Source organism: Amblyomma mixtum, chromosome 5 (assembly GCF_055824585.1).
Source record: "Amblyomma mixtum isolate Tamu chromosome 5, ASM5582458v1, whole genome shotgun sequence".
Classification (NCBI taxonomy): domain Eukaryota; kingdom Metazoa; phylum Arthropoda; class Arachnida; order Ixodida; family Ixodidae; genus Amblyomma; species Amblyomma mixtum.
In genome coordinates this window covers 184317321-184343872 of record NC_143016.1, presented here as the reverse complement: position 1 = coordinate 184343872, position 26552 = coordinate 184317321, and the positions used below count along the sequence as shown (strand labels likewise).

The 26552-nt window shown below is 46.2% G+C and overlaps 1 protein-coding gene across 6 annotated transcripts in view; it reads left to right on the top strand.

The window, feature by feature from the left end:
- Positions 1-26552, top strand: part of LOC149345085 (tRNA-queuosine alpha-mannosyltransferase) — a 75084-nt gene that overhangs the window by 8038 nt on the left and 40494 nt on the right. For all 6 annotated transcript variants that reach the window (XR_016283247.1, XR_016283246.1, XR_016283248.1 and 3 more), the window contains exons 2-5: positions 522-758; positions 8148-8257; positions 18622-18766; positions 22390-22460. Coding sequence is in view for 3 of the 6 variants with exons in the window: in XM_089546427.1 (XP_089402553.1) it covers positions 522-758; positions 8148-8257; positions 18622-18766; positions 22390-22460 (563 nt within the window). In the remaining 3 variants the exon portion in view is untranslated. The remainder of the gene's footprint in view (positions 1-521; positions 759-8147; positions 8258-18621; positions 18767-22389; positions 22461-26552) is intronic.

The window sequence follows — 26552 nt, the reverse complement described above, 5'->3', positions numbered from 1 at the left end:
GATTGAACAAATCTGCTTCGATTATTGTACACACTATGCCTTCAGCTTCCCTTAGCAAACAGTGACATCTCTATCTGTCCTAGATATTGAGATATCAGCATACTAAGGGAGCCAGATGTCCAAAATTTTTATGCCATCAAATTGTCAGCTCCTGCATAAATTCAGCCCCCATGTTGACCTGAATTTGATATTATGGTTAAAATACTGATTTCTTGAAGGAAAAAATTGGTACAGTTGGAGAATAATAGCTGTAAATTCCACAAATGTCATTTTTTGAAAATCGAATTATTGGTCATTTTTTGGTCTCAAAGACCAGTGTCCCCCCTTAAGTGGAGGTCGTTATGGAGAGGCCCCTGTCCTCCACCCAGCAAACCCATCCAGCATTAGTAGACCTCTCAGAGATGTCTAGCTAGACGTCTCTGAGAGGTTTTTGGTTTGCTGGGCAGTTAGGCTGATGATGGTAATGGGCTGGACTGGAATCGGCGTCCTTCACCATCCCTTGCTGTGGTGCTCCTGTGCAGCCTGGCGGCTGATGTGGTGCTGTTCAACTCGTGCTTCAACCGGGACTCCTTCCTGGCGGCTGTGGAGCCCTTCTTGGGCAGGGTGCCCGGGGCAGGCTGTCTGGGACCCCTGCGACCTCGCCTGGAGGCCAAGGCCCGGGTGCTGCCTTTCCCCGTGGACGTGGGGCCCTTGCCAGGCCCGGTTGCCCCCGCCAGGGATCCCGCTGCACCTCTGCACATCGTCTGGCCACACCGATGGTCAGTGGGCTGGGATGGACAGGAGGGTGTGATTGGCTTGATGTGTAGCAATATGTTTGAAGTTCGAGGTTTATTTTTTTACCACAAAGCAAAAAATGATACATGAGATGTGGTAGGGAAGGTGGGAAAAAAGCTACACATTAGTAGCTTGACTAGCCCCACCTCCCAATAACTGACAGCAGATACTTTGAAAAAGGTGAGTAGCAGATATTAACGCAACAGATACCACGACTACAATGCTAGTGTGCAAACAATAGAGATCAAATGCAAACAACTCTATTACATAAGGAATTGGAATAGGCACAAGTACTGCATAGGGTGCACGCTACTCCCAACTTCAAAAATGATGGCCTGCGTGTGCACGCATGCAGATGAGAGCAGGCGTGAGGAGGCGTCTAAACTCGGCGCCTAAACAAATTTAATTCGCTGCAAAACAGCACAGCTCACATACCATTTAGGTGTAAATGTGTTTATTTTTAATAAATTAGGGTTCTAGCAATTATCTGGCTACTGTACATTCACTGTTTTCCAAGTACTTTGGTTTCCTTTGGGTTTGACTGACAGTTGCTAGAATGACAGTGTTATGGTAGGTGCATATCTAGCTTATTCCTTATTGACAGTCCATGTTCTCTGGCTCTTATATTCTGGCATTATCAACTTCAAGCACAATGGTTTCTGCCCAGCGCATGCCAGCAACACTGGAGGCTTTGTTGTAAAGTGAGAGGGGCTATTTCAAGGGAAAGGTTTAGCGGCTATGGAAAAGAGTTCAGTCGGGAACAAGTTAATCTTTCCAAAGCATAAAGACCAATGCACCAGCCGTATGCGCAAAGATTTCAGAAATGGTCCCAGACTATCAGCAAGAGCAAGGGAAACTCATAGATCATGTTTTGTTCGTGCTAGGACCCACAAGTAGGATTTGAAGTTTGTTTCAGAGCGATTATTTGTGGAAAGGAATTATCCTGTCTATAAGTCGCACCCTGCTGCAAACAAAGTTCTACCGTCATCATTTATTCAGTATTAAAGGTGCACTGAAGAGGAATCTGAACTCATCTTTTTACCACGGGAACTCGATCTGCACATTCCGAGCATTCTTAGAAACTTCGATTTATTGCCCTGTGTGGCCGATTTCCCTAATTAAATCGAATTAGCGTCCTGCTCCCGCCTTTTTTTTTAAATTCTCCCCCGTACGGTGGGTCGAGTCGACCAACGCGTGGAGTGCCTTTCATCCAGTCCCGTGGCGGCTTGCCGCTCTGCCATCGGCGGAGTAATACGTAGTAGTCCGTAGAAGCAAATAGTCCGCGCGTATTTTTATTTCTGCGGGCTTATTTTGCGGCTATGTTATCTGCGAATAAAACTATTTATTCACGGAAACCTAAAAAACAAAATAAAGCGGAAGCAAAGCCTCCACGGAGCTGGCTGAAAGGCACTCCACGCGTTGGTCGACTCCGCCCACCGTACGGGGGAGAATTCGAAAAATAAAGGCGGGAGGCGGGCGTTAATTCGATTTAATTAGGGAAATCAGCCACACAGGGCCATAAATCGAAGTTTCTAAGAATGCTCAGAACGTGTAGATTGAGTTCCCGTGGCAAAAAGACGAGTTCAGATTCCTCTTCAGTGCACCTTTAAGGAACCCTGGGAGGGGTATTACTAAGGGGGGATGGGGGGGGGGGGGGAACATTGCAATAACATAATAGGCTACAATTAGTATCATGGTCATAGTCAGGCAGGATACGAAAAGAAAAAAGTGTATAAACCCTGTAGACAGGTGTAGCCAAGCACAGAACTACAACATAAAGATGAAATCCAAAGACAAGAATAACCTATATTATGTTTTCAAGTATGTCAGCAGTTGCCGCAACTTACATGCATCGCTTTTGATAACAATGCAGTCAGGTAGCGAATTCCACTCTTCTTTGGCAGCAGGCAGAAATGATCCGTTAAATGTGTTACAGGAGCTGTGGAGTCACAGAATGCTCATGGAGTTGAAGAGGCTGTGAGATGTTCTGTAGGGTGGGAGCGGAATGGAGTCTCATAGTGAAGGAAAACAGCAGTGCAGTTTATGAAACAAAGACAAACAGCCAATTTCCCACCTGTGCATGAGAGGCTTGATTTCAAGAGATAATTTTATGCTGTCAGTGCTGGAGTGGGTGTCGTAGTCAGATGAAATAAAGTGGGCTGCATGGTTTTGGATGGCTTCTAGACTCAGTTAGGGGGACACTGGTCTTTGAGACCAAAAAATGACATTTGTGGAATCTGCAGCTATTTTCCAACTGTGCAAATTTTTTCCTTCAAGAAATCATCATTTTGACCGTAATATCAAATTCAGATCATCGTGTGGGCTGAATTTATGCAGGAGCTGACAATTTAATGGCATAAAAATTTTGGACCTCTGGCTGTCTGAGTATGTCGATATCTCAACATCTAGGACAGATAGAGATGTCATATTGTTTGCTAAGGGAAGCTGAAGGCATAGTGTGTGCAATAATTGAAGCAGATTTGTTCAATCGCACTTCAAAAATTTATAATTTCGCAAAGTTTATCGATGCATTACATTCATACCTTGAATACTGATATTCTAAGTGCTGTAAAATTACTAATGAGGGTAAAATAGAAAAATGGTTTTGATTATTGCACTCTTTACTCACCATACTATGCAGCCATGGATTAAAAATGATTTTTTATTGAGCAGTTTTTTTTTGCACCAAGGTACTAATGAATGACTAATTAAAATTAAGTATCTTAGTAACGACTAATTTATGAGAAAGGTAATTGCATTATTGAGATCAGTATAATAACCTGAGCAAGGTGGTACAGTTTCGTTAGGATTGGGATAAAAATAAGGAAAATAGGTCTAAGACCAGTGTCCCCCTTTAAGTAAGCTTGATGTGGATTCCAAATTGGAGAGGGAAATTCTAGTTTGTGCGGACGGAAGTTTTGTAGTCTAAGCTGTGGATGGAAGGAGGGCAGGAACTGATTTGCTGCTGATAAGCCTGAGTGATTGCATAGTTTCAGTTGCAAGCTTCAGTGTGATCACACCACGTGAGGCTGTTAGTGATATCCAGATTTTAACTTGAGAAAGGTTGGTTGAGTTTAATGAGCATGTGTAGCTGACGTTAGTGTGCTACCTGTTACCTGCATGTATTTGCACTTTGCACTTGGGTATGTTGAGTTTAATTAGTCATATGGAACACGGCTTTTCATTTCTATTTATTTTGAAGTAGTACTTGGTCATTGTTGGTACATGGTTTTGTGAAAAAATTGCACATAAGTTGCACTAGTGTATAAGATGCATCTGTTCATTCGGTAAATGCTATAAAGACGTGATGAGTATCTCTTCGCCGGAGAGTGCACCAATTTTTCGGACTCCAATTATTAGGAATTCACAATATTTAGGACTTCATTGAGGAACACGAACCATCACGTGACTCAGGGGAATGTGTATATTTCACGACTCTGTGGAGTCGGAAATTTTGATTTTTCGAACTGATATTGAGGCCAGGCATACTGTGGAGATTATTTGTTGACCGAAACTGTTTTTTTCAAACTAGCATACACGTGAGTAGGCATCGCTGTCACAACCAACCAACCCTTCACCGCCGTGAGAGGCGCCATCTTGGATTTAAAAGGAGTCATTCGGACAGACTGGCTTGGGTATTGAGCCTCAGTGTTGCAATTCGAGTTAATGGCACGCTGTTCGATGCCATCAAGGTGGCCCACAAATAAGAGCTGCCCTTGCTCGTGTTGACTGCGCTTGAAACAAGACCGCGGCACCGTCCGCCTCGGCTTAGACAATGCGACGACATCGTCTGTGGTGCAGGGCAGGCAGGGGGCGGGTGGGGTGACATGGGATCGGGGGGGTGCTGTCGGATGTGCTCGCTTCCGCTCGTCTTATCCTTTGGGTTCCCACTTTCAGCCTTTGCAACCGTCGTTGCCCAGGGAAGTGTGTGTCTACTCGTTCCTGGTCCCTTGTCCTGTTTGCGCTATTGCTCCAAAGTATGAACCAACAAGCCCGAATTTCAACATTGTTAAAGTGGGCTCTGTTTTTGCTTCGTGCGGAGTGCGGTGCGCTCACTGCATGACCCGCGACCGCATCGCTGGCGTGAGGTGGGTGCGCACGCGATGGAAATGAGTCTGGCTGAAGGGCAATTTAGTATTATTGCTTAAAAACGGAATGTGGGAAAAGGCGAGGCTGATTCTTCATGGCAAAGTTATTTTTTTTTTAAGTGTATGGATTTTTTGGACTGGACGATTATTCGGACCGCTTTCTTCGCCCCTCCGAAATATCGGTCAGCGACTGTACACGTTTACGGCAGCTGCCATGCGCAGATGACCTTCGAGCTGTGACAAGCGTACCTTCTTCCTGCGGCCTGCCTTTTTTGTTGGCTTCATCGATCAGAGTGCTGTTGAGGGCTTGCACTAGCCCCAATAATTTTTTTCGTTACACTGAACTGTCTCCCAGCGGCCCTGTTCCCATTCTTCAGCATTTAATCAATGGCACGCAACGAATTTCGCATCATAGCTTCTTCGCCTCCTCATAGGTGGCATCGTATTGACCAGACAAAATAACCGCATGGATGCTGTGCCGAAATCAAAACTTTCGATAATATGGCGGCACTGAAATGTAGTGGCTGCATGAAGCGCGCACTGCATTCAGTCCGGTAGATGTAAGGTTAACATTTTAAAAATTGACATTTTTAGCGTAATGTGATCTCCTAACTAGAAGAATAAGAATGGGGTTCTCTCAGAACATGAATGGCAGTTTACCAATATCCCTCAAGAGAAAAGTATACAACAGCTGCATCTTACCGGTACTCACCTATGGGGCAAAAACGTGGAGGCTAACAAAGAGGGTTCAGCTTAAGTTAACTCTTTCGCTACCGCGGAAAAATGCACAATTTGGAGTGTACTGAAAGAAAAATTTTTTTCACAAGAACTAATACACCCAGCACATATTGCAATGCATGAAATTGTAGCTTATTAGTTGCACTTCTGAATGAAACAAACAGAATAGTTGTGTGTGCAAAAGTAAATGAACATTTATTTGTGAAATTAGCTAAAAACACAAAAAAAGTATATATAAAAAACAAAAATTACCGGCTGCACGAAGCCCGAACTTGATTAGAGAAAAACTGGAATATACAAACTGTTGCACATGTTTATAGCTGTCGTTATTCACAGTTTCAGCTATGAGAAAAATTTACTGCACTTTCCATGGCTTGTCAAGTCAGGGGTCATGACTGTGGTGCCACTGTGAAGAGCAATCAGGGGTGAAGATGTGAAGCAGAGGTAGACTGACAGGTGCTTCACATAAGGTTTTATCTTTGTTCCTCTCTTGTTCTCTGATAGCCGAACTTGCAGTTTCTTCTTTTTTTCATTCTTTTCGGTTGGTGTTGAATGGATTCTATGGGAGGTTTGGGGGCGTGGACTTCTTTTCCCTCATCATACCTGAAGATTTCTTGAATGAGCTGCTGCCTGAAAGCCAGCTGATAAAATTTGGCATTTTAGGCAAGCTCTAAAACATCAGGATCGATGAAATAAGTTTTATCGATGTGGTTCAAAAGCCAGGACACTTTCCAAGTCTTGCCAATAGAAGCTGCCGCCACTGAATCATCCGGGTCCGTTACGTGCAAAAAACAAACAAACAAAAAAGCGAAAAACCAATTTTGAGAAATGATTTTTGATGGAAGAAGGCCAGAATAGACTATTCTGGTATTTCAGTAGAGATACAGTCGTGGCAGGTCAACAATTCCAATGTATATGATGATTCAAATGAACATCAGAATATCCAACAGATTCACGTCTTCCCATGAGCCGTCATGCCGAATTTGCTGAAAATCTTCATCCATGCATACTTATTAGTGTTTCCGCACACGGTCTTCATCATTTCCGCCGTGAAGAGCATCAAAAAAAAGTCGAGAAGTCGAGCGAATCTCCAAGCGCCGCTCCGCAGCGATGTGCCGATATGGACACCTAGCTGTTGTCTTGGTTGAAAAACGCGACGCGACCTTGAGCATTTGGCAAACTGTCTTTGCCATCCATTGTCAAGACCCTAAAGAACAAAAATAAACCACTGCCATCAATTACAAACCGTATGCATCGCAGAAAACACACAGCGAACGAAAACAGAGCTTACATGCAAGTACGCGCTGACTTTCCAGGCTCCCGAGGCGAAGTCTCGCTGTCGAAACCGAAATTCGACGTTTGTACATTGTTGCCCGACAAATAACCATTGCTTTCGTCGCAAAAAACGAAACCGAAACCGGCCGACGTGCTCGGTGTCGGCTTTCGCTTTCGAGGAGCGCGCGGCAACGCGGACGCCATTCTCTCCGGCTGACGCTGCTGCGGCCGTTCAAAGTTTTATTTTTCATGGCGCCCCCTCATGTCAAAACACTGAAACCAAGGCTGCAATCGAAAGAGCAGTTGTTGAGCTCGCTAACTAGATGGCGTAGCACGTCCACGATGCTCCAAAATGAGCTTTTTTGCGCGGGCGATTTGAATCGATCATATGCGAACGATGGCCTATGGCGCGGTAGCGAAAGAGTTAAGGACAACGCAGCGAGCTATGGAAAGAAAAATGATTATGTGTAACGTTAAGAGATCAGAAGCGGGCGGAGTGGGTGAGAGAGCAAACGCGGGTTAATGATATCCTAGTTGAAATCGAGAGGAAGAAGTGAGCTTGGGCAGGGCATGTAATGCGAAGGCAAGATAACCGCTGGTCCTTAAGGGTATACCGGAGTGGATTCCAAGAGAAGGCAAGCGTAGCAGGGGGCGGCAGAAAATTAGGTGGGCAGATGAGACTAAGAAATTTGTGGGAATGCGGTGGCCGCAACTGGCAAAGGACAAGGTTAACTGGAGAGACATGAGAGAGGCCTTTGCCCTGCAGTGGGCGTAGTCTGGCTGCTGCTGCTGCTGATGATGATGATGATGTGATCTGCTACCATGAACATCTATGCATGCACACATATCCGCGAGGAGTGCTCATCTGGCAATGCGTAGGTGCAGCTTTGCCCTCGCGGGATCGGGTCACAATAACATCGCGCTGCGTTAGAGCTCCCTAATAGTTCTGTGTCTATCTCTTTTGCAGATCGATTTTTTTTTCAAGCAGTAACTACGCCAGTAGCACTAATATATAAGACACACCGACTAAAAATCCACAAAACAAATACGACTTATACATCAGAAAATGTGGCGAGCTGTGTCATGCCAAAGTACCTGTCTGCCCTGTATGTGAAGGAGCTCTTTCTGCCAAGAACTCCTATGACCTTATCCTTATTTTAGACAAAAAATTTCAATTTTCTTGGCTTCATTTTTCTCGTTAGTGTTTGAGACGTGTCTTGCTCCGTTGCTCATTCCGGCTGGCTAGATCAAGTTAGGCTCCTTGGTTTGCAGGGAGCATGACAAGGGCCCCGAGGAGTTTGTGGCCGCCCTGCGAGAGCTGCAGCAGCTGGGGCTCCGCTTCCACGTGTCCTTTCTGGGGCAGAACTTCACCGAGCTGCCTTGTGAGTCACCTGGCCTTGCTGCTGCTGCTGCTCACTTTGATTTCGTGAATGCGGGTTTAAGCGGTTACCTGTACCACCTTGGATTCACCACAGTTCTTGGGTTGCCGGAATGGCGTTTTGGCACAGCAATGATGCAATTTCATCAAAAATCATCGGTGTGTAGCAGCAGGTTTATGGAAATGGCTGAGGTTGGTGCAATTGGGGCAGCATTCCCACCACTGCCAGTCATGGGGTATGCATCGCGAGCAGCAAGCGGTGGCACAAGGTCCATACTGCCATGTAGTGGTGACTGCACTCCGGAAAGCAAGAAGCCAGCGAAAAGTTCTTCTAAAAGAAAACTGCTTATTGGGCTGACTTGCGCCCACAAAGAACTGCATGAGTCGGTAGTGACGTAGCAACAAGTATCCTTGGCAGCCATCGAACCGATGCCCGCCGCTCTCGGCCGTGCGCAATTAAAAAGCTCACAGCGAACCTTCGAGATAAGGCGTGCAAAGTAAATAGAACATTCTGGAACAACATAGAATGGGCACCGCTTGAATGTGATCAATAGAGATAAATCTGGTCGCGTCTTGCATCACGAAGAAACCGATAAAGCGACACAAACACTACAAAAATTCGCGGCAATACGTTGCCAACATTGCTACTGCCAGTCATGCAGTATGGACTGCGAGCAAGGAGCGGTGGCGATGCAGTCGCAAGTAAATCCATCCGCCTTAAACAGATCTGCGCAACCCGTGCTTCCACTTACAGATTTTATTCATTTTGGACGAAATGAATTTCGGATGACACAAATATTTTTCAGGATTCCGCGAGATTCGCATCACTGAAATTCCACGGTAAATGACGGCGTAGCCTAACCTGAGAGACCTGCATGAAAAAACTATCTTCACGTCACTGTAGTTTGCCTGCGGAAACGACCGATATTGGCGACACCTGTATTTCATTTTTTTTATCTTGTCTAGTTTACAAAAGCCCTGTTTTCAGTAAAAGTAGCCCCTTTGTCAGTACGACGCAGTGATCTACTGACAGAGGCCCCCTTTAATTTGTTCTCGGGGTTGCATTAATATGCACAGGCATGAGTCATCTCTCAATGTATGACGAGAAATATGAGCTATGGAGTCCAAATCCGCCCCATTTCACTTCTTAGTCCTTTACCGCCCACTGTTAGCACACAGCATGCATGCGCTTCGCACATCTGCCTTGACGACGCTTCCAACATTGTCCGAAATGAACATGGCAAGTGCACATGCAAAAAGAAAAATGTGCTTTTAAGAGTGTTGGCGCAGCACGATTCCCTTTCCCATGGGATGAATATTTGCTCACGAGTAAGGTTTTGCACTTGTTACAGCTGATACCTCTATTTCGTGGACTTCATTCATGAGGCTCACTGTAATCCTGGACCAGGACGAATTTTTCTTCAACTACGAGATTTCTATGAAATCTGTTTGATTTTTTTTTGTGGCTATATGTGTGGCTATGCTTGGGAAAATACTAATTAGTAATTACTCTAGTTTGTTTGCACAGTCATCAGCATCATCAGCCTCCCTACGCCTACTGTAGGGCAAAGGCATCGCCCATCTCTCCAATTAACCCTGTCCTGTACCAGTTGCGGCCACCCTATCCCCGCAAACTTCTTAATCTCATCCGCCCATCTAGCTTTCTGCCGCCCCCTGCTACATTTTCATTTCTCTTGGAATCCACTCCGTTACCCTTGAGGACCAGCGGTTATCTTGCCTTCACATTGCATGCCCTGCCCAAGTCCATTTGTTCCTTTTTATTTGCAGTAGGATATCATTAACCCACGTTTGTTCCCTGACCCATAACAGGAATACATGATTCAAACTTTCGGGGTAGAAAGTTGGTTCGTATATGTAGGAGGTCATATTGAAGCACTTACAATGACGGGGTTGGTATACCGTGACCACACTGTGCACTCATGATCTCGAGCTTGTGTTCTTACGGGATGACCTCTGCCATGTGAACTTGTGAACTATAAACCTGCCGCAGTGGCTCAGTGGTTAACATGCTTGGCTACTGTGCTGGGGTACCCGGGTTCAATCCTGGCCACGGCCACCACCTTTTAATGAATGTGAAACACAAAGGCACCCGTGTGTTGTGCGATGTCTGTGCACATTAAGGAACTCCAAGTGGTCTAAGTTATTCCGGAGCCCTGCACTGTAGTGTCCCTCATGGCCTGTGTATCTTTGGGATGTTCAGCCCCTCAACCCCTCAGCTGTCATGCAGGCATTGCGGAATCAGGGTGTGGAAGAGTGTTATGTGAAAATATTGGAGGATATCTATAACGATTGCACTGCTACCATAGTCCTCCATTAAGTCACCGTTAAAATTCCAATAAGGAAAGGTGTCGGGCAGGGAGACACGATCTCACCAATGCTCTTCACCGCCTGTTTACAGGAGGTATTCCGGTGCTTGAAATGGGAACAGTTGGGGCAAGAGTTAATAGAGAATACCTAAGTAATTTGCGATTCGCTGATGACATTGCCTTGCAGCAGAGCAGAACAGTGGGTCTAAAAATTAAAACGAAGAAAACCAAAGTAATATTCAACAGAATAGCAAGGGAACCGCAGTTCGCAATTGGTAGCGAGGTGCTGGAAGTAGTAAGAGAATATGTCCACTTAGGGCAGGTAGTGACCGCAGATCCGGATCATGAGAGGGAAATAACTAGAAGAATAAGAATGTGGTGGAGCGCATATGGCAGGTTCTCTCAGATCATGAATGGTAGCTTACCAATATCCCTGAAGAGAAAAGTATACAACAGCTGTATCCTACCGGTACTCACCTATGTGGCAGAAACGTGGAGGCTAACAAAGAGGGTTCAGCTTAAGTTAAGAACAACGCAGCGAGCTATGGAAAGGAAAATTATAGGTGTAACGCTAAGAGATCGGAAGAAGGCGGAGTGGGTGAGGGAACAAACGCGGGTTAATGACATCTTAGTTGAAATCAAGAGGAAGAAATGGGCTTGGGCAGGGCATGTAATGCGAAGGCAAGATAACCGCTGGTCCTTAAGGGTAACGGAGTGGATTCCAAGAGAATGCAAGCGTAGCAGGGGACGGCAGAAAGTTAGGTGGGCGGAAGAGATTAAGAAGTTGGCGGGTGGCCGCAACTGGCGAAGGACAGGGCTAATTGGAGAGACATGGGAGAGGCCTTTGCCCTGCAGTGGGCGTAGTCAGGCTGATGGTGATTATGCATTTCATTAAGCAGATTTACTTTGTAACCCAGAAATAAGTAAAGAATTATATTTTTGCACCAAAACCAAAATGCCTCAAAGCCATTTCAGGAAAAGATGGTGACACATTGCATGCAATACAACCGACGCAAAGCATTGCATCAGTGTGACTCATCACTGCTGCCGCGGTGGCTCAGTAGTTATGGCGTTCTGCTGCTGACTCGAAAGATGTGGGTTCGATCCCGGCCGCGGCGGTAAAGTTTCAGTGGAGGTGAAATTCTAGAAGCCCGTGTACTATGCAATGTCAGATCACGTTAAACGACTCTAGGTGGCCTAAATTTCCGAAGCCCTCCACTACGGCGTCTCTCATAGCCTGGGTCGCTTTGGGATGTTGAACCCCATAAACCAAACCAAACCTGACTCATCTCTGCTGGGTAGGAATATGCTTATTTGAGCGCCTTTTTCCGCGTTTAACTTCGAGGGCACGTACACAGGTTTTTGTATGTGCTCTCCCACAAGCCTGTTGCACAGCTTTGTATGGACGTTGCTGAACTTCCAAGTTCCTTTCACATGACGCACATTGTGGGGGAATCCAGAGTAGCCAACATGCACCTGACACCAGCAGTTGGTTGCTAGAAAGATCGTGCCTCCGCTTGGACACTCCAAATGCTTGGCAGTCTCCCAAACCGTTAATTTAGATCAACTTTTGTGGCATGTGGTGATGCGATACTGTTCAGAAACTCCGTTTTTAAATTTTGGCATTTTTTTTTCTTCTTCTGGGCAATGAAAACACTCGACAGAAAAACATTTTTGTTCCCAATTTTTTAAGATTTTTTTTTTTTCAGGTGTTCACATCTCTAGTGTGGGCTTGTTCAATTTCTGCCAAGCTCAGCAAGTGTTCATTAGAACTAAAGTAACAGCATTTTGCGTTGAAGTTGCTATACTCGGTGGCAGCTTTTGTTGGCAGTGAAGGGAATGCTACAAGAGTGAAGCATCCGTAAAAATCGGGATTAATTTCCCCAAAGCCATCACCTCTTTATTTGGTAATTTTAATTCCCCAAAAATCAAATGGAGTACCTTAAATGCACCGGCTCATGACTTGATTCATTTCTTTGACCTAACCTTGCACTTTTCTTTAACTCAACTAGTTCATCAAGCTGCACGTGGCCTTAACATATTACATCTATTCCTCACATCAGCTCCCGACAGTGTAAGTCCGATCACTATCACAGATGGTTTCAGTGACCAAAAACTAGTTCTTCCAAACACATCAACTATAACAGGGCGAACTGTGATGCCATTAACCTTGGTTTACAAACCTTCTGCGGTTCTTTTCTGTCATCATTTTCTCATTGATCTGTTTAACAAAAACTGCCATCAGTTTAAAGAAAAATAGCTCGGTTAATGAACGTCCATGTGCACTGTGCATCTTTTTTTGCTAACTCATTGAAACCTTGGTACCACAGGACCCTTCATACTCTGATGAACAAAAAAAGGAGAATTTTCAAAACAGCTGGGAACACAAACATCATGGACAACTCACAAGGACACTAATAAACAATATTGCACAACCCTCCGAAAAGCAAGGTGTAAGTTCAGGTCTGATGATCTTGCATCCCTCGGCACAATGCAAAAAAATTTTGGAAAACAGTTGGAACTTCTCAGATTTCTGTATATTTTTTGCTGTTTGATGAGGCTGATGATCCTGTCGCTCAAGATGAACACCCTCAGACTTTCCACAGTTTTTTCACCAATATCTTCACGAGATTATGACTGCCTACACAAGCCCACTCTTGGTGGCATCGCATCATTGACTCATAATCTAAAAATAACTACTTCATGTGATATCGATGGCATAAACTAAAAAAATTTTGAAACTTACTGTGCTTCATTCCAGCGTTATACTCAGTAATATTTTTCGACAATCACTTTTCGCAGGTGAGGTACCATACGAATGGAAAATTGCAAAGCCATTCTAATTGTGTAGTCTCATGACTGAACAAACATTGCTAACTAACGCCCGACTGACGCCTGACATGCACATCTTGCAGACCTCTCGAACACATCGTTGCATCTGACACGGCACTACTTGTATTAAGGAAAGGTTTCTTTTCAAAACAGCACGGGGTTAGGAAAGGGCTGTCATGTGCCTAGCGAATTTATTGTAATCAATAAAACTGTTTTCTGTGACCTTCAACGTTGAAACTCGTCAGTTGTGTTAGAAATATGCCTTAAATAACGAATATTCTCAATATCCTGTGTTTCGAGAGAAAACTAATAACTGCAAGCAATGTCTATGTTCTGCTGTGTAGGAAGAGAGGGTGTCTCTCAGCTCTGTAGCTTAAGTTTCACTGCCTGGAAAAGTTGTTGCGGAGTGTAGCTGTGAACGCGGGAGGGTAAGGCAACAACTGCTCCCTGAACCCATCAGCTAGGATGATTTTGCAAAGGTGTAAAAAGAACCAAATTCCTCCAACAGGCATGCTGGGGGATCATTCCTAGCTCTCTTTGGGTTACACTGTACTACTTCATCTCTAAAGTTATTTGCAGCACTGTGAAAGGTAGAGTTCTGTTGTCCAACCAGGGCCAAGAAGGACAACAAATAGTCCCTCAGATATTTGAGCAGTGTTGCGACTATTGGAGTGCATATTGCAACCGCGCAAAACGACGAGGGACGAAGAGAGGAAAGCACAGGACAAGACGCGGAACTTCAACTAAGGTTTACTACGGGAAAACCACATTTATACAGGATTCGTAATCGCACCTGATAAACAGCTGACACCATCACATTATACAGGCACGTGGGCGCGCGTGGCACAAGTTAGCATCTAGATAGTTGAATTCTTTCTTGGATAATGATACTGAAGTGGAGCTGATGCAACGGTCATTTTCTTTTTTTATGCAGTAGGCTTCAAAAATTTCCCTGCTAAGCTGGGTCACCAATTTTTTTCAAGACAGTTATGTCACGGAACCTGGGCGTGCAGTTACGACAATGGCGACAATGTTTTGCCAGTTCCCCGCCCCCTGCCAATGATTCAACGGCTGCGCGATGCTCCCGAAGTCTAGCATTCAGGCAACGTCCAGTTTGCCCTATGTAGCAATTCCCACATGTGAGGGGTATTTTGTACACCACCCCAGTTTTGCAGGGAACGAACCTGTCTACGTGCTTAGTGCGGCACTCATTCTTTTTGCCACTTCCCTGCACCATATTGCACATGCCCGAAAACTTTTTGGCCGCCGTGAAGACCACCGGGACATCACATTTCATGGCCACTTTTTTGAGGCGATGGGAGATCTGGCGGAAGTATGGCATTGCCACGGGTCTCCGGCGTTGCGGTTCTTCACTTGGGCTGTGCTTCGGTGGGCAACGAGCTTCCTTGGCAAGGGCTTCAACCACCAACTAGCCCGCCTTCATTTGTTACTTGCGACTATTTTTAAAACAGTTATCGCTGTATTTCAAGAGGTTGTTCAGGAGAGAGTTTTGGATTTACAGTGAGCGTTTCATTCACTGGTTAAATTAGCAGAGAAAGTCTGAATGAACAGAGCACTGTGGAAGCATGTTTGAAGTTGTGTTTGAAGCGTGTTTGAAGAAGTGTTTGAAGTTTTTCATCAAGAGGAAGGAATGGGCTTGGGCAGGGCATGTAATACGAAAGCAAGGTAACCGCTGGTCCCTAAGGGTAACGGAGGGGATTCCAAGAGAAGGCAAGTGTAGCAGGAGGTGGCAGAAAGTTAGGTGGGCGGATGAGGTTAAGAAGTTTGTGGGGATGTGGTGGCTGCAGCTGGCAGAGGACAGGTTTAATTGGAGAGACATGGGAGAGGCCTTTGCCCTGCAGTGGGCACAGTCAGGCTGATGTTGATGATGGTGATGAAACATGGCGTCTGCTGAGACGGTCGTGCGCAGCGCCTTGATGCTGGTGCTCTTTCCTTCCCAGGGATGGAGCCACTAGTCGTGGGGTGAGGGGCACTGAGAAACACCTTTTGCAGTGCACGCCGCTCTGATTGGCTCAGATTGCCGCAGCCTTCACAGAGCTGCAAATGACTTGCAAGACGGAGGGGAGGCATGCTGCAACGCACAACACATGCTGTGGGACAGATCTGGCAGTGTTTACCACTTTCCGGCACTCAAAACTGGCGCCAAGAAATAAAAAAATTAATCACATGCAGGTTGCCTCCTAGGTGAGGGGACCAACACAAGCAAGCCGAGACTGCTGATACAAACGCCATCCTGCACAAAAACTGAGAAAGTTGCATTAACAATTTTGTCCACTTTTGATGATGACGTGTTAGGTATAAAGAGGCAGTTACTTTAAAGGGATCCTTTAAAGGGGACTGAAAAATCGGATGAGACTGATAGGTTAACGTCGCGTGATAGCAGATATGCCATTTTTACCAAAAAGTGAGCTTTTATAAGTCATAAAATAGTGTAAGCGAAGTACCACTTGTGTATATGTGCAACAATGGTGGCATCGTATTTATGAGCTTTCTCAAGGAACACTATTTCACCGTCAGTGGGCAATTGCTGTCAAAATAAGAGGAGAGCAGCGTGGCAAGCGTATCCATGAATGCAGAGAGTCTCATAATTAAACCAGTGTAAAAACAGACGAGGGAGAGGAAGGTTGGATGCAAAAATGAGGGCTGAATCTTTCTTCTCGTATTCTGCGCACATGGCCTGCGTGACGCCTTTGTACGTAGTGAGTTCAGAACCACAAACTCTCAGTGGCATTCACACTATGTTGGGATTGCTAGGTGGCTGGTGAAGCAGTCTGTTCTCTCTTCAGCTGTTGAATTGGCTACTTTTTGCAGCTGCAGGCATTCTGAAATTGCAAAGTGCCTATTTCGTTTTCTTTTTCTTTTAGTACGAGCTCATGCAGACATGCACGTGAATGCATGTCGTCAGCATGTGAAACGCTATGAGAACGCCTGGTTTTCCACGTTTTCTGTACAGTGAAAAGGTGAATATGCTCTGAGGTATGCTGAAAAATAACTGAGAAACACCACATGCATGCACTATCACCTCTCATTTGTCTCGCAATGAAAATGGTTGTCCAGTGTGGGTCATCATGCATGCTGTACATGGTGCACTGGTGTGCAAGGCCAGATTTTAGTGCCTTTTATTTGAGTGCTTGTGGTGAACCTGTTGCATATAGATGTTATGTGCAGTGTGGGGTTTTAAATAGGGGGAGATAAATACGTTCTCCCCTTTTAACCGCGGCTGACAGTTCAAAACCGCGCGGACCCCACCCCGTGGTCGCGTACGCTACCGAGCGCTCGCCGACCACGGCAGGCCTTGCTCTACGGGAACAAAGGAATGACACACTGGCTGACACAAACAAGGCATTTATTGCTACAACAACAATAACGCCAGCTAGCAACAAAATACACTGAGGAATCGAGGATGTCCGACTCACCAGCACGGCTACGAGCGAATGTTCGCCCACGGTAGGGCAGAGGGAATATCTCCGAGGCTGGATAGGACGAGCTGAGGGGAACATGTTTCCACACGAGGTCGCCGCCGGCGAAGAGCGGAGCGGCTCACGAAACGTCCGCGAGCTATCCCGGTGCCGAGCAGAAGAGAGCCAGTCTTCCGCCGCGCGCGAGCGGCAAAACACTCCACCCGTGGCGCTGGTGTCGCTGCGACGCGAGCGCCCTCCCCTGTTAGTTCACCCAACTAAAGGGAGTGCGTTGCGGGGGAGCTAACCACAGTAGGGGGTGCAATGCGGGAAAGTGAACGCAGGGGACGAAGGCGTCCCCACAGCAGTTAAACTGGTATGAATGGTTTACATGCTTCTGTGAAAAATGTTTAAACAGCTGATGTATGTTAGTTGAAATTATTCGTGCATCCTGGTATGTTCCCTGATTGTTTTCCTTTTACAACCCGCAGAAAGCTAGCAATTCACAAATATAGAAATCGCAACAACCACAGCAGAATCAATCACAGTGGTTGTCTGTGGTCATACTTACTGGGTGGCTATTGAGCAAACATGTGATAATCGACAGCAGAGTGCACGGTGTGACGAGCATTGTGCACGTAATTTTCCCTCAGACGTGGTGTTGCATGAAATGTGTTAGACTCCTGCTCGCATGCTTTTGAGGATCCATCGAAGCTTACGTGTACACTTCATGACGGCACATGACACACCAGAGGCCACAAGCCCGCCTCTTTGTTGTCAGTGTATGTGTGAGTGCGGTCAGCAGTTTGTTTCATAGTCAGCAGCTGCCTTTTTCACTTTGTTCCTTTCGCACCTACGGAACCTATTTCTACCTTATGTGTGCACAGCAACGAGGCGCAGCCACACGTGATGCAGTGGGGAACCCCCATGGAAATAGTGGAGGGCTGAGGTGGCCGACCTAATGCCAGCTGCCATCAGCACTTCAGCCGCGAGCATATTGTGTCTCTAGAGATGCTTGCTGGTGGGTCTTAGCAAGGAGCACATTACCACGCCCGAGAGCTTAGAGAGCACCGTGATAGGTCCAGCTTTGCATAACTGAAATTTTAAAGAAATAAGCACCACTTTTGTCTGTGTTCTGTTTTTGGCTGTAATATGGAAAGCCCACTTAAGGCGAACTTCAGGTACAAGATGAATGCAGTCTAGTCGACCATCAGGTTCATTATTAGTGGGCTCGACTGTACTGGGCCAGAACTAATCTGTATGCCAGTTTTTTATGTTTGCACCATCAAGGAATATGGTTTATTAGTTTATTGGGGTTTAACGTCCCGAAAGCAACTCAGGCTGTGAGGGACGCCGTAGTGAAGGCTTCCAGAAATTTTGACCACCTGGGGTTCTTTTGCGTGCACTGACATCACACAGTACACGGGCCTCTAGAATTTCGCCTTCATCGAAATTCGGCTGCCGCGGCCGGGATCGAACCCGCGTCTTTCGGGTCAGCAGCCGAACGCTGTAACCCCTGAGCCACCGCGGCAGGGCAACACCATCAAGGAATGAACTGCAGTTTCAGTGAAAATGTTTTCTTTTTTTTTCTTAACACTGTTATCCTCCTCCTTGCAGCAGCACCTTCAGGCTGAGGGGAAGGTAATGTATAATCGTTGTACGAAACATAGACATTAACTGCCCTGCTGTGTTCTTAGGGCCAGTCTAAGGACAGAGCATTCGTTGAGGGGCCGGTGTGGTTGCATGTGCAGATGGTGCAGTGGCCTGAGCTGTGGTCGTGCATTATGCAGCATCCCTGGTTGGCTTCCGGGAGGAACTGGGTGCGCACGTGCTCCACTGGGGTCCCCTGCCCGACCGTGGTGACTACCTGGGCCTGCTGCGCACTGCCGACGTGGCTGTCTCCACAGCCCAGCACGAGTTCTACGGCGTGGCCATGCAAGTCACTGTGCCATCTTTCCTGCCCGTGTGTGCTAGACACGAGGAAGGGAACAAACTGGACCCCCGCATATTTCTTTCTTTCCTTGTATCCTTGAGGTTTCACGCAAGTTTTCAATAGGGATGTTAAAGCAAGTCCCACCATACTTCTTTCCATTTAACACCTGTTGCTGGGCTAGCGCGTTGTCCTGTCCACCTTTCTTGTGATTGTCTCGTGTTTTGCACTAACTTTTGTACGTAGAACTTCTTTCCATGTTCACTTGCCTCCAGTTCTGTTCGGGGCAGCTGAAGTGTTAAGCAAGTGTTCCGTGGTGCACCCTAAGAGCACATGTGCTTCTTCAGGATGGAGCTTTATTTCTGGATGTCTAGCTTTGCAGAGCGTGATCGGTGACAGGCAAAGCAGAATGCTGGGCCTAAAAATTAATATGCAGAAAACTAAAGTAGTGTTCGGCAAACTCAAAAGGGAACAGCAGTTTATGATTGGCAGCAAGGCGCTGCAAGTGGTAAACGAATACGTCTACTTGGGGCAGGTAGTGACCGCAGATCTGACCCACGAGAGTAAAATATCTTGAAGAATAAAGAATATGGTGTGTAGTCTATTTGGCAGGTTCTCTCAGATCATGAATGGCAGTTTGCCAATATCCCTCAACAGAAAAGTATACAACAGCTGTATCCTACCGGTACTCACCTATGGGGGCAGAAACGTGGAGGCTAACAAAGAGGGTTCAGCTTGAGTTAAGGACAACGCAGCGAGCTGTGGGAAGAAAAATGATGGGTGTAACGTTAAGAGACAGGAAGGGGGTAGAGTGGGTCAGGGATAAAACATGGGTCAATGACATCCTTGTCAAAATCAAGAGGAAGAAATGGGTTTGGGCAGGGCATGTAATGCGAAGGCAAGATAACCGCTGGTCCTTAAGGTGTAATGGAGTCGATTCCAAGAGAAGGCAAGCGTAGCTGGGGGCGGCAGAAAGTTAGGCGGGCGGATGAGATTAAGAAGTTCACGGGTATAGGGTGGTCGCAACTGGCACAGGACAGGGTTAATTGGAGAGATATGGGAGAGGCAGTGGGCGTAGTCAGGCTGATGCTGATGATGATATCAATGTATTTTAATATGGATACAGAGAACCAATATTTTTAGAAAACTAATTACAAGATGGACAGTGAAGTACACGCCTTGATGTGGCCAGCACCTTCACGCTTTTCCAACACAATGATGAGAAAGTACAAAACAACCATCAGCTCCACTTCGCATTCTGTGCATCCAACGCCATCAGCAGACCACTTCCTGTTCTAAAAACAACATGATGTCAAGGGGCACAGCCTGATGTGCAAAATCACTGATTTTGTGCTTCCCCACTGCCTTTATTCTCGCAATTAATGCGGCCTGTCGAACCATGCTATCAGCAGTCAGTTGCATGTTTTGCCCATCTGACCCGCCACACCTGCTCTGGGTGGCTGGTGACCTCAGGGGGAGTCAGGATAGATGTTGACTTGAGAACCAGCCAGGGACACACATCAGAACGACTTTTTGAATTCATCAAATCCGACAGACATGAAAGGAGACATGAGGGCACTGGCCCCTAAGCAGAGCAAGGCTCTTGAGGGGAATAAAATTAACTTTCACTAAGCGGGAATGCATGCACATGGGCATTTACAGTCAGAAACTGCGGGGCCCCTGAGGTGCTCATAAATGCACTACGGTGCCCCATATGCACACTCTAAAGCGTGGGAAGGCTGTAAGTAGACATGACCATGCTCGGCTAGTCAGTCCGGCAAGGTGCGTGGAGGTGGAGTGTGGTGGCCAGGGGCAAAAGGAGGAGCGCCGTTCTGGGAATAAACGCAGAGCACTTTTTCATTTTGTGATAGATTGGAGAGGCAAATAACTTGGAGAAACTAGCTAGTCCAAGTATGGCTCTTCCAGACAAAACACCCTGTTGGGACTAGGGGACAACGCCTTGCATGGAGGGGAATGCCCTGTGGGAAAGCGAGAGGAGGAACATGCTTGGAGATGCCCTCTTCGTCATTGTGGTTGGTGGCCGAATGTAGCGTATCACATGATTGATAGCATCAAAAGAGTGAAAATCCGCAAACCTGCATCACATGTAAAGGCAGGTTTACATTGGCGGGTTGCAGACGTCTTGAGACAGGTTTTAATAGATTCGTTCTGCTTGCGATATCACAGGCAAGTCGTGAGCGACCGGAATGAATCAACCAATATTGTTCATGTGACATCAGTGGCTTGCTGGTGTGTGAGTAGACAAGGAGCTGGCAAATGCCCAGAAGGTGACCTAGACTTTTAACGACTGGGACAAATGTCGTTGACCCAGCTGTGATCAGAGACCAGAAATGATGCCACTGCCCGCCGGATGTAGATGTAGCCTACAGTCCAGCCAGTGGCTGGCAGCCAGCATCAGTTTCCCATATTCAGATATGTTTGTCCCATTGGCCGCTGTGTTAGCTTGTCTCTTCTCTCTTCATGTTCATACGTTCATATGAAGATTTGTAAAGATATGGAATTGAGGGTACATAGGTCACCGGTCCGAATCCCTGCAGTGAGCTAGGCTCGAACTTAACTGGTAGGTTTATGCTGTACGAAACGCTGGATCGTATGACACCGTCTGGAACTTTCTGCGGCAAATGGTTGGCCCACAAACCTTACACAAATGTCGGGACTAAGTGGCCAGAATTTGACACCTGCCAGACATGGATAATATATATACCGAATCGACTTAGTTTACTTTTGAGTTGTAGCGCTCGGGCATCACACTGCCGCCTGTTATTATTTTATTCCATTGTGTAACCACCTCGGTTACCATAGCAGCCACTGGGTCACGATTTGTGTTAACGCATGGCGCTGAGACCTGAAACGCGAGAATTAAAGCTTAACGCTCTAAAATTTGTGGGCCTTCCTTCTTAACCACATCCTTAAAGTATAAAATGAGATATCATTTAGGTCGCCCACAGTGGTCTTTTACCTGCCAAAACTTTGGTTGGCAGATTTTCATATTTGGCAGTGCTGATGGCGTCGTGACCCTCTCGACCAATCAGGGAATTTTGTGACAGAGAAGCCAGAAATTTTTTGTGACACAACAATCCAAATGCTATTGCATTAAAAGGACAAAAAGAAGAGAGAGAGAAATGGACAGAAAGGCAGGGCGGTTAACCAAACAATGCCCAGTAGGCTGCCCTACACTTGGGGAGGGGAACAAAGGGGAAAAAAGGAAAAAGAGCGGCAAGGACATGAGTTTTTCAAGTGTCCATCGACCACTATGTCAAGGGGACAGAGGGTGCGCACTAACAACTTAAAGATTATAGACGGGAATACAACCCCGAGTCCTTTAAGAATCTCGGGAGCACACCTATGTTATGTTATGCACCTTCTAGTCAGTGCTGTCCTTGCTGGATGCTTGTAGCATCCGTGGACGTGCACTGTACCTGTTCAGCGTACGCCCCTGTCCCTATTATTCCTTGTTTCCTGTTTACGCTGCCGATTTTTGCACTCTCTGTGCTGAATTTCCCCTTCTGTGACTGTTGTGCGCCAGCCTACCTGAGGGCAAGCTTCTCTGCTGACGTCTGTGGAGGTTGTGCAGGCTTTGATGCTAGTTGTGCGTTTGTGTGTGCAGGCTGGAGGCCAGCCTACTGGGCTGCTACCCGCTCTGCCCCAACCGGCTTGTCTACCCGGAGATCTTCCCCCGTGAGTTGGCCTCCTTGCTGGATCACTGGGTAGATGCACAGAGGCCTGGTTGGGTTATCACCCTAAAAGACCCCCTTAACCGTTTAGCCACCAACCCCGAATTGTACTCGCCATGGGAGATTGTGCCAGTATCGCCATCACCATTGACAAGTCACACTCGTCCAACCCAATGTTCCACATACGAGTTATGGTTGGCAATTGCATTGGTTGAAATTTTAAACACCAGAGGGTGGTAGTTGTCCATAAAAAGTGTGTTTCCTACCTTTAGTGTGTCTTTTAAGCCTGGCAATGGTCATTTTCTCCAAGAATTGCCAAAAATTTGGTGATTTTGGCACACTTTTTGGGAATTAATTTGATGGTAAAAGGTTAAGAGGACACTCTGGACAACTCCACTCAGTTATTGTTTATTTATTTGTTTATTCAGTAAACCCCTAAAGGCCCTTAATCGAGGGTATTACATAGGGGGGAGCATTGACACACAAGAACGAAAAACAAGAATGTGCAAGCGCCAAGGTGCAATACATAAATACAGAAAACACATGTAGACAACGGAACAAAACAAACAAACAAAAACCTGTAATATACATTGTAATTTACATGAAAAGAGAACAGATATTGCATTAGAGGCTTAACATAACCGCAGGAACAAGACAAAATAACAAAACACCTGAATGTAGCTTGTGGTACAATCAATCAATAAAGCTAAACAGACATTTGGGTCTGTTTGATTCTTAGCAAAAATCGATCCTATGGCTCTTTTTGGCTATGCTGAAGTTTGTTTGACAGCAAAAAAGACACATTCGTTCCAAAGAAAAATGGTTTTAGAAATGGAACGTTCGTTTTTCCGGTCACTCAGCTCCGACTCGTGACAAGGACAGAAAGGGACTCGGGGATGACTGACTGTAAGTGTCCGACGGTCTAGCCGAGTCTCATTCAGGGCTGCTCATGCAAAAAACTGTCTTGGGGTCACAGCAGTTTGCTTGCAAATGTGGCTGCTGGTTGTAACACCTTTACTTCATTTTTTTTTACCTTTTCTAGTTTAGTTTATAAAAGTTTTGTATTCAGTGACACATTATTGTGTACTTTTGTGTATGCATGTCGTGTACGTAATGTACTTCTAGGGGAATTGTACATATGCGGTGGGCTTTTCTACTTGGAAGAAAAAACTGTCGCAGGTAATCATTGAACAAAATGGCCAGTTAAAAGTTGCAAAAGTTACTGGGGGCACTCATGGCATTTATGTGCGAGCAGTGCGAAAGGGCAATTTTATTCCTGTTTTATTAGTTTTGTTCTATCTCTTTGTAGTTGGTGCAGTTGTAAGTACTACCACAGACTCATCATCATCATCTTCATCAGCCTGATTACACCCACTGCAGGGCAAAGGCCTCTCCCATGTCTCTCCAATTGACCCTGTCCTTCGCCAGCCTCGGCCACTGTATCCCCGCAAACTTCTTAATCTCATCCGGCCATCTAACTTTCTGCCGCCCCCTGCTATGCTTGCCTTCTCTTGGAATCCATTCCGTTACCCTTAAGGACCAGTGGTTATCTTGCCTTCGCATTACATGCCCTGCCCAAGCTCACTTCTTCCTCTTGATTTCAACTAGGATATCATTAACGTGCGTTTGTTCTCTCACCCACTCGCCCGCTTCCGATCTCTTAATGTTACACCCATCATTTTTCTTTCCGTAGCTCGCTGCGTTGTCCTTAACTTAAGCTGAACCCTCTTTGTTAGCCTCCATGTTTCTGCCCCATAGGTGAGTACCAGTGAGATACAGCTGTTGTATACTTTTCTCTTGAGGGATATTAGTAAACTGCCATCATTCATGATCAGAGAGAACCTGCCATATGTGCTCCACTCCATTCTTATTCTTCTAGTTATTTCCCTCTCATGATCCGGGTCAGCTGGCACTACCTGCCCTAGACATATACATGGTCTGTTCTGAAAGTAGTAGGACTGGTTTTTTCCTGGGCGAACGGGCGGACGAGAGGTGGTCTGCGTGTGCAGGATCGTTGAAGGGGGATATTGGGAATGCTGGGGAAAATCGGCAGTCGGCTCTCGGCCGTTAAAAAGAGGAGGTCGCTTGTACTGTGAACCCCTGTCGAAACGTCTCGTCACGCAGAATCGTTGAGCGTTTACTGGATCAGCGATACGCGATCAAATTTTGAGTAAATCTTGGTAAAATGGGCAAAAAGACTCACAACGTGATTAAGGAGGCCTACGGTGACGCTTCCATGGGTAGATCAGGTGTTTTTGATAGGCACAAACTTTTCCGAGAAGGTAAGGAAAGAGTGGAGGAAGACGACCGCTTCAGACGCCCTTCGACCAGCAAGACCAACGAAAATGTGTAGCAAGGGAAACATTTACTTAACAGTGATCATAGAATGACTATCAGAATGATTGCTGATGACTTGAGCATTCCTCAAACCCAAGTTTTTGGGATTGTGACAGAAAACTTATCCATGAGGAAAGCGTGCGCAAAGTTGGTGCCGGGAGTGTTGTCAGAGGAGGAAAAGGCCAACCGGTAGGATCTTCTTCGTCATCTGAATGAGGACCGCGATTTTTTGCCCAGCATAAGGCGGCAACGCTGCCTCAGCCCCCCTACAGCCTCGACTTGGCTGTGCCAGACTTTTTTCTATTCCCGAGAATAAAATCGACGCTCGAGGGGAAACATCACGGATCGGTAGAGGTGGTTCAACAGGCCGTGACGAGGGAGGTAAACAGCATTCCGGTCCAGGCGTTCCTGGAGGCGTACGAAAACTGTAAAACTCATTAGCAGCAGCGAGTAGGTGCGGAAGGGTGCTACCTTGAAAAATTGTAATCGTTTGTACTATTGTCTTGAATAAATTTTGTTTAAAAAAATGAGTCCTACTACTTTCAGAACAGACCATGTATATTCTCTTACTACTTCCAGCATCTCGCCACCAATTGCTAACTGCTGTTCTCTGGCTAGACTATCGAATATTACTTTGGTCTTCTGCATGTTAATTTTTAGCCCTTCCGTTCTATTGACTATTACTGGTTAACATTTCGTATTTTCCTGCCTTTGATAACGTTGCACCATATCGACCAATCGCGAGTTTCGAAACACCGACACTTTTTGGGTGACGCCAGGTTTTCGCGTCAATGAGCAGTCCAATGCTCTCGCATTTATAAGAAAGATGGCCAGGTGGTAGCAGTGAGCCTGTGGGGGAAGTCATTCCAGTCTGTGGCGGGTGGGCAGAAAAAGCAGGTAGTTGCTGCTGCTGTGACACAGTGCTCGACTGAGGGAATCTAAGAAGGAGAGGGAAGAGCCCAACTAGAGTGAATGCATGCGGATGATAGGATGCCTCGTGGGAGACGTCACCCCGAAAGAATTCTTTTTAATGCGTGATAAGACTGCCAAATTGAGAGGTAAAATATTTAACGTCTGCCATTTTTGTTGCCGTAAGTTTTGAGCTGACGCAAATGGCAGACGCTGAATACTTGCCTCCGACACCACTGCTGCCTCCAGCTACGGTTGTACTCCTGCTCTCATTGCAACCTGGAGTGGTGAGTGTCGGATGCTGGCTGTGTGGAGCAGCATTGGAGTGCTGCAGGGAATGAGCGGGAGCTTGCTTTGCACTCTACGTGTTGCATGCAACTACTTAACTTGGCTGAGGCACACTCTAAACAGAAAGGAATAAAAAAGGGAGTCAGCTGTCCTCCAGCACTCTCCCTTATATAAAATGGGGAAAATCCCCTTTCACAAAAGGGGATTTCCGTACCCATTCAACTCGGTGTGCTGAAATTACTGCACATAATCCGTTCTGCCAAGCAGCGCACAAAATCCACAGAAAACTTTTTCCACCTTAGGTGGAGCCCTCACGATGTGTCTCTCCGAATGATTTATCGGTGCTAACTTCGGAGTGACAAAATTTTTACACTGGCGCAGCAATCTTCACCAAAACTCAAGTATGCGGCCCCGTGAATGCTGTTGCGCAAAGCGGTGCGTGTGGCCAAGTGCACTACAATGAGCCGGGAGGGTTGCCAGAATAGGTCGGCACACTCACTCATGATTGCACTTATGAGTGCCAGTGAGTGGATGTGACTGGGGGGTCATGAGCTAGTGAGTG